Below are 10,559 nucleotides of genomic sequence, written 5' to 3'. Positions count from 1 at the left end.
TATATATATATATATAATTTAATCACTGATGAACAAACTTCTGAAAACATAAACAAAAAATCTGAAAACTACAAAAAAAAAAATCATAGAATCAAGTTGAAATATTATACAAAAATACTGTAAAAATGCAATGGATGGAAACCTGAAGACATGTAACCTAATTATATGCATATATGTGTACAAAATATTTATATTGTTTAAATGTTTCATTATATATGTATATTCATTATTTAAAATGTTTATAAATGTGTATAAAATATTTGCATATATATCTTTCTTTCTAAATCTAATAAACCAATGAAAACTCATTTACCACTGATATATTTAAGAAGTTATATGTCCCAAACCATCAAGAGTAATGCATTGCAGCTGTCTATGCATAAATGATGTGCTGATGATCAATGTTTCAAAACATAAAAAATGCTTTATAAATGACTAACTGTTAACTTGTACATCACAAATGCTTACTGTGTCCTTATTCTAATGTATTAACCAGAACCTCTCCCAGCTGAACTACATGACGCAGCTATGACTTCTCAAACTTTTCCCACATTATCTCTATAACATAAAAACCTCTTTGATACATCAGATAATACAGCACTTAAAAAGCTAAAAGCGCATCCTGGCATAACGCGCACGGCCTTATGCAACCCGTACCCACACACTAACACCTGCTGCTCCTACAAAAAGCAATATTGACTTCTGCATAACCAACATCATTACCTGAAAATGATCTTGAAAACATTTTACACCCACTTGCAGTATTCATGTACGACGCACATAATGTGTACCTCTCAAACCCTCACCTCAAAAGCCTCTCACCTCTCTGAGATGAATAACAATCATTTCATATTATCCAGGCACGGCTTGGATTCTTTTAAAATCTACCACCATTTTTAGTGGTCAGTGAAGGAAACCTAGTGAGTCCGGCTTCAGGCTCGCTCCGTGATGTGCATCGCATGCTAAAGCAATTCTTTCACGCGTTCCCCTCTTTTTCACATGCTCTACTAGGGGGCGAAGCCAACAACCTATCCTCCGTCACCGAAAACAGAAGAGAAAGGGGCACAAAGAGAGATATTGTTCTGACTAAGGGAAAGGATCCACTCTCAACGGAGTGCTAAGTTTTTTTTTTTTTAAAGAGGATGGAAATGAGGAACAAGTGCAGAGAGAGAGGCAGAACGGAAACAAAGTACCTCAATGCTCCTTCTGCTTGAAAACTATGGCTGCTATGAGGATGACTGTGACCTTAGCATTACTGGCAACTAAGACATCTGGAGTTATACTCAGCAAGTCAGCGTACTTACAGTCAAGCTAACTCTATTAGCAGACAGACTCTCATTACTGCAGATGGGGGCTCAGATACGGGCACTTTGGCAGTTCTCCTTAGAGTTCTGCCTTTTTATTTAGTTCCTTTATCTCTCCTGACTCCATTATCTGCAATGTCTTCTCCTCTTACCCTTCTTCTCTCTTTCTCTCTCTCTCTCACTTCTCTAGTCTCTTGTACTTGGCATTGAAAAAATGGCTTTTCGTCCCCTTGTAAAAAAAAAGCATTTGCCATAATTTATTTAAAATACATTTATTTCATATTAAGTATACTTCAGATCCGTTATTTATTGACATATCTTTTAAGACTTACTGATATAAAATTATAATCAAACTTTATTTGGAGTATTTTGTTATTGCACAACACACATTTCTTAATATTATGCCTAATATGTGTTTTAATGTCACTATTTATAAGGATTGTATGATCTCTGTATAATATCAGTTTTTAAATGCAAGATATTTTAAAGGGATAGTTCACCCAAAAATGAAAATTCTGTCTTTAATTACTCACCCTCATGTCGTTCCAAACCTGTAAGACCTTCGTTCAACGCAGATATGTTGTTTACGCTTTGATCTGAACGTAAACAACGTATCCTTGTACATACGTTGCATACGTATTTGATACTCTCCAAAATGGCACCAGGGTGACGCGGAGGAGACGCATTGTTGAATAAAGTCGTTATTTTTGCTTTCTTTGCGCACAAAAAGTATTCTCGTAGCTTCGTAAAATTACAATTGAACCACTGATGTCACATGGATTATTTTAACGATGTCCTTGCTACGTTTCTGGACCTTGATCGTGTAAGGATCCTTGCTGTCTATGGAGGGTCAGAGAGCTCTCGGAATTCATCAAAAATATCTTAATTTGTGTTCCGAAGATGAATGAAGGTCTTACAGGTTTGGAATGACATGAGGGTGAGTAATTATTGACTGAATTTTCATTTTTGGGTGAACTATCCCTTTAAAGTGTACCTGAAGTATACTTGCAATAGTTCCACTTCAGCACAATCAAATATACTTCAATATCTTAAGTTGTACCTCAGCATTACTTCTGCACAATCAAAGTGTGTTAAGCACAAAATTAGTTGTTCCAATTTAGCAAACTTTAAGTATACAATTGCAGGGTATTTTTATTAAGCACATACATATGTAAATGTATTTATAGTATACTTAAATGCACAAAATAAATGCATTTCAGTATTTTTTTCACTAGGGTCTTTATAACAATATATATATTTATTTATTCAAATAACTTTACAATACAGTTTTTCATGAGAAATTAAATGTAAACTTTGCACCACTTTGATTTAAACATTTAAAGCAGCATTTACACTGAAGTTTTCTATTGAAGTTTAATCTTTAATCTGTTTTATTACTATTTCTTTCTTTCTAACAACAACAACGATAAATGTTCTTTCTTTCTATAAAAATATATTAATATAACAACAGCAACAGTATGTTATGATTATTATAAAAGAAAGAAAGAAATTAAGAAGGTTAGAAAGATTAAACCTAAACAAAAAATTTAAATTTAATTTCTGCTCTAAATGTGTAAATCAAAATGGTGCAACGTTTACATTGAATAACAACAACATTAATAACAGTAATAAATAATGAAATAAACGAACAAATATTTCATTTGTTTGTTTATGATTACTTTCTTTCCTAATCATCACAAAGCCTATTTTTATACAGCGTACAAGTAGTATAGACTATTTTTATGGCGTCATTTTGTAGCAGACATGGTCACTTCAAATTAGTTGACCTTGACCATATTTAACTCCTCTTCTGTTCTTTTCTCTCAATTCTCCATTCTACATGCACCTCACTCTTTTCCTCTGTTCTCCTCCCTCCCTTTCTGCTTTCTCAATCACTTTCCTTTTTTCTAAGACTCAATAACTGTGTCACATAGGGAACATAAGAGACAGAGAGAGATAGCAAAAGGACAAACAAAATCCATTTTTTCCCTCTTAATCTTCACACAAACAGTCGCTGATCTCCAGGGCTGCAGGCTGAAATTTTTCTCACTTATCCTTCTCTTTTTTGTTTATGATCTCTCCATCACACAGGATTAGTCCACAACAAAGAAATCAAAACACAAGCCATGGTCTCCGAGTTAATTTTAAACTGTCACATTCAGTGCCGCTAAAACACAGCAGGTCAGTCCTGAGCATATGTTAATACATTCAACAACACTGGCATTGTAAGGGACCATCCATACAGGATGTGTTGTTGATATGCTAAAAAACAGCTAGACAGAGGCCCAATGGAATAAAAAAAAGAGCATGATGCATTTTACTCATTAAATATGTCAGTAACACTTTAGTTTAGGGACCAGTTCTCACTATTAATTAGTCGCTTATTTGCATGCATATTACAAGCATATTGGCTGTTTATTATTGCTTACAAAACCTTATTCTGCATGAACATATTTTAGATCCATTAATCCATCCCCATACATAAGCTTAAAGGGATAGTTCACCCAAAAATGACAATTCTGTCATTAATTACTCAACCTCATGTCGTTCCAAACCTGTAAGGTCTTCGTTCATCTTCGGAACACTGTCTATGCAGGGTCAGAAAGCTTTCGGATTGCATAAAAAATATGTTAATTTTTGTTACGAAGATGAACGAAGGCCTTACAGGTTTGGAACAACATGAGGATGAGTAATTAATGACCGAATTTACATTTTTGGGTGAACCATCCCTTTATCTACCTTACTAACTATTAATAAGCAAAAAAATTAGGAGGTTATTGAGGCATCATTTATTGAGGCATCATGATGAGGCATCAATCCATCATGAATTCATAGACAAACTATTAAAAATGTATCAAGACCTGTCACAGCGGTCACAGATGTCCATTTAGCACTTTTCATATGAAACAATTACAAACCAGCGAGACACGTCACAACAGTCAAAGACATCCTTATTGCATACAAAAACCATTTTAAAATGGTGAGTTTCGCAAACGAGTTGCAGGTTTGTAACCTGCAGTCTAACTTATTTTCATAGAAACATTTAAAACCCAGCAAGATGTTTTCAAATGGTCAAAGACATTCTAGTATGTTATCAAAGAAAAAAAATTACAAAGCGGACAGATGCAAAAATGCATCCTGTGTGAACGGCCCCTATAACATGCTCAGACATGCACATGCATGTAATATGTCTACTCTTCAAAAACATGCAAACAGAGCAGGAATATCATGCGCTGAAAGATGGAAAACGTGGAGAGAGATGAAGCACAAGATGAAAAGATGTCACACCTTCCACACCAAAAAACCAAATGACTCCTCAGCAGAAAAGAATGAGGTGTGGAAGCTGACCTGATGACACAGATGAAATGACAAAGGTGATGATGGTCGTGCTTATAAAGAGAGGAGAAGTCTCTCTCCTACCTGTAAAAACTGGCAGGTTCGTCCCTGCTGGCAGGTCTGTGCTTTGACTAGAGCTTTATCGATATTGACAGTGGCCTTCTGGTACACCTCTCGGGCCCTGCTCACCGTTAGTGTGCTTGACCAGGAGCTCTTCTTGACGAGCGGCCCAGCCTGGTCTACTGACATCGGGCCTCTGAAGGTCAGAGCGCCTCCTGTGGGGTTGGAGCAAGTGGAGCAACTTCCAACGTCATTGTTGCTTCGTGAGGTCTTCAGGGACGAGTGTCCCCCTCCTAGTGTGTTGTAGCTCTGTCCCAAGAAGTAGTGGGACTGGGATTTGTCCGGATGCCGGCCCATGGTCATGACTCCTGAGGGTTGATGCTGGTGGTAAAGGCAGATCTCCCTGTCTAGAGTGTCGTCGGAGCTCCAGTAACCCGACCCGGGTGTCCGTGCACGAGGTTTGGGCTCGGAGCGACTGCGTTCCTTGTTTTTCCCCCGCTTGTTGCTGGACGACTTGTGCAGGGTGCCTATAGTTGTGGTGGAAACATTCGGATGGGATGTAGCCGTAGCCATTGCATTGGCTGGGATGGCGGGGTCGTTTCCGTTGACGCTGCGTTGACTGGAACCTTCCAGGGAATGGGACTTGGTGAATAGTTTTTGGACAGAGTGTACGAGGTGGCGTATACGCCCAGGACTGTCACTGCGCTGGTGCTCCAGCGCTGCAGTCCGTTTGTATTGCAACGTGTGATACCCATCCTTTCTCACTGGTTGCTGCTGGTCAAACTTCTCCAGCAAGTATGATGGGATGGCAGCCGAGCTGCATGGGCCGCACCCACCCCCAGTTCCTCCGGCTATGCCCCCCGGTCCCACATAGGGCACTATGGCACATTCGTCCTTAAGCTCGTGATGTGAGCCGTGATGTCGGCGTGGAAATGTGCTGCTGGCCAGATCAGACTGGCACCCGTAGAAGCTGTGGTCGGTCGGGTGGGCCTGGTTAAGGACATAAGGCCGTCGGTCGTGGCGGAGGGTCAAAGACTCGTAGGATGGGTCGCAGTGTGTGAGTGTGTGGTGGTGGCTGCGGCTGGAGGACAAGCCTTTCATCGTCATCCTGATACACTCACCCTCTCACAGCCTCATCCACACACAACACTGAGTCTACTGCAGAAAGACAGATAGACAAAGAGACAAGAGGGCCAGAAAGCAATGTAGAGGACGAACAAATTAGGTGAAACAACGAAAAAAAGAGGAACACAATGAGAGAGAAACAAATAAAGAGAGGGAGATAAAGAAACAATATGCATTAAACATGGTCACATTTAGTTCATATTTTAAACCTCATAGTGTCCACTATAATGGACTGTCCTTTAAAAACATTTAAACATTCACTACTATGGGTCTGACAAGTACTAAAGAGGTACTAAACTTTTAAAATTGACTAGTTAGTTGGTTGCCTAAAGGAATAGTGGATTAATCTGTCTCAACTGGACATCTTGTATAAGTAGACTGGTGTTGGAGTCACCTGACCCCAAGCATTTACATAAGATGTGTCTTGCTTTCAAAAACAGCTAGACAGAGCGCACTGGACTGGAACAGAACAAAGGATTCTCATGACACAATTTGACATGCTGTCTTAATGCTACACTTGGTGCAACGCTCAAGAAACAACGTGAGATTTGACAGAATGGCCAAATATGTCTGTCTGAATGTGTATGGCTTTAGCAGCAGTGCTTTTAAGGGAATATATTTAAAGACCAAGCAGAGCAAACTGTTGGTATGCTAATTAGACATAAAAAAATACATTTAGAAAAAAATCGGAATAATTGATGACTAGTCACTCATAATTCTGCACTACTTTTCAAAAGTTTGGGGTCAGTAAAGTTTTTTATTATTATTATGAAATTATTATTATTATTATTAAAAATAGTTAAATAGTAAATAGTAATAGTAATAGTTAATAGTAAAAATTGTTGGTGCCGATAGCCTCAGTTGCTCTTCGGGTGTCCCAAGATCGAATTCCCACCCCAATCTCTCTCCCACTCACTTCCTGTCATATCTCTATTGCCCTGTCAAGCAAAAAAATCGCCAAAAATAATTATATTTTTATTCAGCAAGGATTCATTATATTTATCAAAAGTGACATTAAAGACAAAATCATCATATTAGAATGATTTCTGAAGAATCATGTAACACTGAAGACTGTAGTAATAGCTGCTAAAAAATTAGCTTTGACATCACAGGAATAAAATAGATTTTAAAATATTAAAATAGAAAACTTATTTTAAATTGTAATAATATTTCACAATATTAATGATTTTACTGTATTTATTAATAAATAAAGACTTGGTGAGCATATAGAGGCTTCTTTTAAAAAAAAGCTTTTGAATATACTTGACTAGGGCTGGGTATCGAGTTCGATACTTTTTAGGCACCGACTGAATTGCCAATAGAAAACTTATTTTAAATTGTAATAATATTTCACAATATTAATGATTTTACTGTATTTATTAATAAATAAAGACTTGGTGAGCATATAGAGGCTTCTTTTTAAAAAAAGCTTTTGAACATACTTGGGATTACTCACCGCTGACTGGACGAGACATCTGTCAATCAACGTATACAGGGAAGAACCAGCCGAAGAACAGCAGAGTCTTGGTAGAAAGTTCGGAGATGGTTTTAAAGTAGTTCAGTTTAAATGTATTGTATTAATTGCCCTTACTCTAGAATAAAGAATACGGGGTGTCTATTTACATTTAGTTAAAAGTGACTGTGAAACATCAGCTCCAGTGACGCAGATGGATAAGTGCGTGCCCTTGACTTTTTGACGCGATCTGCATTTGCGTTTGTAATTTGTTATTTTGTTTTCAGAATTGTTATCTGCTTTGCACTTCTCTGCCACCGTAGAAAGCGCACGGAGCAGTCTGCTCTCTTTAGCTCTCGTGGTACTGTAATACACCCATCGGTCTGCACAGTCGGTCCGCGTCAAGTCGAACACACCCAGAGAGTGGCGCACACGTGAGGCTGTAGTGTGAATGCGTCCCAGCCCCCTTAGATGTAAGGCTACATTTACACTGGTGTGTTTATGTTCAAAAATGAAAACTATCCTCATCGTACTGGCGTTTCCATTGCGTTTCAAGTCGGTTTTCCACTATCTCCGACAAACGACAAGCGACAGACCGGTCATTAATTTCCAAAGGAGAGTAGCGCGGGAGCTGTGTGGAGTTCCGATCATATGCAGATGTCCATTCATACTAACATTACACGACCGAAAGCGCGTGTTATGTGACCATTCATGCAAACTGTAGCATCATGCTACATAAGACAATAAATAATTTTTATATTCTGCTTTTACTCAAAACTCACTTTAAACCACCATCAAGTGTTTGTAATAACTTCCGATTGCTGTCTAACAGGGCCGGATTTACTCATTGCTCAAGGCATTGAGCAAATAAATATAACAAACAATAGGGTAAAAAATGACAAACTATTTCCATGTCTTCCACGTCTTTTTAATGTAGGCTACGGAAATCACGCTTTCTTTCTCCCAGTCTCTCTCACAGACGCACACACAGTGCAGAGACGCGGAGACGCTAACAGAAACTTCTTGTCAGCGCTGCACCGCGAATTTATCAGTAAAATAGTTTCGCAGCTGAAAAGCTACATGAATTTCTCAGTAGCGAGGTTCATGAAGGAGTTTAACTTAAAGATTCGCTGTTAGCAGACGCTGCTGCTGAACGCTGCTGAGATAATGTTGCTGAAATTAAATATGTTATTACCTCTTAGTCCGAGCAGCGATCATGGAAGAGAGAACACAGGCAGACAGCGCTGGAAGCTGCTAATGCTCATCAGTAAATCAGTGGAAAATAAATAGAAATCATGATTCTGTCTGAGCTATGCGTTTTAAAACGAACACTAACTAGTGTAAATGTAGCCTAATAGATATGTAAACTGAAGACTATTTGAGCTTTATTAAAACTATTTTGCACTGATTTATTGTGTTGGTTCCATTTTGTTCCTTTGTGCAGTGGCTCAGGAGATGAGTCTTTGAGTTTGTATAAACATCAACAAGCTGAAAAATAAAACCAAACTTTTTTTGTTAGATAATGTAATCTTGTTCAAATTGATTTCATAAAATTGGTATCGGAAAAAGTATCGTTCAAGAACCGGTATCGAAGTCAAGGTATCGGTATCGATTTTCGAAAATTTTTGAATGATACCCAGCCCTATACTTGACTGCCCTCATACGAAAACAAAACTTTGAATTCCAAAATCAATGCTCATTCAGAATGATTGACTTTCAATCACTCTGTCGATGCAAATTGCCATGAGCGTGAACACCCCTTTAAAACAGAACAGTAAACGCAATAGTGATTAGCACACCAACATTAGCGTGTGAAAAACCTCTCCAGGCATGCCTCGACAAATCTGAAGAAAGACAGAGATGAAAGGAGCAAAAGATGAAGCCAAAGACAGATTAAGACTGAAAGAAAGGAATTGACGCATTTTGCTGTTTATTCAGCTATATCCTGTTTACTGTGTCAAAATGAGAAATCAGCCGTTCATGCTTGAAGTCATTTGTAAGACTGTGAATTCATTAAGAGCATTTTTCTAAAAGATCAATGACTGTACTGAGATCAAAGCCATCCAGTGAGATGGACACTTATACAGTGTATGAGCATTCAGCATACAGTAGCTGGTGCAGAGTAAATCTCTTGCCTTATTATTACATTCTCTCTCTGTCTCTGTAAGAACACTGAAGATGTGGAAACAGAATAATTAATCGTTTCATCCTCCTTCTGTCCCTTTCTTTGGTAACAGATGAAGTCAAACTACTATTCTACCAAGGCAAAATAGCACACACACATCCAAATACACTAATTTCCAAGCAACTTTTGTTTTGTTTTGATGAAATATGCAAATCAATGAGCGTGTAAGTTTTAACCAATTGATGGGAGAGCTGAAACAAATGTAAAGCATATGATTATTTCATGAGACTGATAAATAAACCATAGCGTCAGTGATTCTGATGAAATCTTCATAGCTGATGACGTCATGGCATGCGTTATATTAATGCTTGAGCTGCTGGTGAATGTGTTGCTCAAATGTTGTATTCTTGGCTGAAAAATAGCTTGATGTGTGTGTCGTTCCCCAGAGGAGATAGATTTCTTTGCTTTCTTTTTCTTAGTGAGGCAGATATAACTCTGAAAATAAAAGAAAAATGAAAATGTGTCTCTCCGTTGCATTCGTCTGTACTTTTTAGTTGAGGTAGGACACAAACAAACACAAAGCAAAAGAAAAGATATTTAAAGCTGCAGTCCGTAACTTTTTTTGGTTAAACATGATCCGAAATCAATATTTGAGCAAGTACATAACCAAGCAGTGTTCAAAACTATCGCCTTACTTTAGCCCGATTCACAACGGTTATCTTATAATAATGTTTTCTAATTTGAGTGGTACGGGTAGGTTTTCGCGGGAGATTCGAGCATGGCACTGCGTCATTACGTCACGTCTCTAAACATAAAGAAGTTGTCCCAGCTACTAGGCTATTGCATGTGAGGATCCTGCAAGTGGCCGATCGTTTATAGCCTTTTCTCACAGCAGCTGGAATAATTAAATGTATCATTTTGATGGCGGATTGTAATTCATAAAGGACTATGTGTTTATGAAACACATTATAAATATGCTTCTGATTACAGATAGCCTGGGATTACAAAAATTTGTATTTTAAAGAAAACCAGTTCGAAGGGAGCATCATTTGCTTTTTGGGTTAAAAGAATTTCTTAATATGAAATTCGAAGAGTATGACAATTAGATTAGACTGTGCAGAAATTGAAATCTACACGCTAATACACACTATACTCA

The 10,559-nt window shown here is 37.9% G+C and overlaps 1 protein-coding gene across 6 annotated transcripts in view; it reads right to left on the bottom strand.

Moving 5' to 3' along the window:
* The window catches only part of LOC107589943 (disks large-associated protein 1-like), a 134,209-nt gene that overhangs the window by 39,643 nt on the left and 84,007 nt on the right, over window positions 1-10,559 (bottom strand). For 3 of the 6 annotated variants that reach the window (XM_016278522.1, XM_016278525.1, XM_016278520.1), the window contains exon 2: window positions 4,725-5,858. In XM_016278522.1, coding sequence (XP_016134008.1) covers window positions 4,725-5,807 — 1,083 coding nt within the window. In that variant the 5' untranslated portion in view covers window positions 5,808-5,858. The remainder of the gene's footprint in view (window positions 1-4,724; window positions 5,859-10,559) is intronic. The other 3 variants (XM_016278523.1, XM_016278521.1, XM_016278524.1) reach the window with 2 other exon arrangements.

Source organism: Sinocyclocheilus grahami, unplaced genomic scaffold (genome assembly GCF_001515645.1).
Source record: "Sinocyclocheilus grahami isolate Dianchi unplaced genomic scaffold, SAMN03320097.WGS_v1.1 scaffold122.1, whole genome shotgun sequence".
Lineage (NCBI taxonomy): Eukaryota > Metazoa > Chordata > Actinopteri > Cypriniformes > Cyprinidae > Sinocyclocheilus > Sinocyclocheilus grahami.
This window is presented reverse-complemented; position numbering and strand designations above follow the sequence as displayed.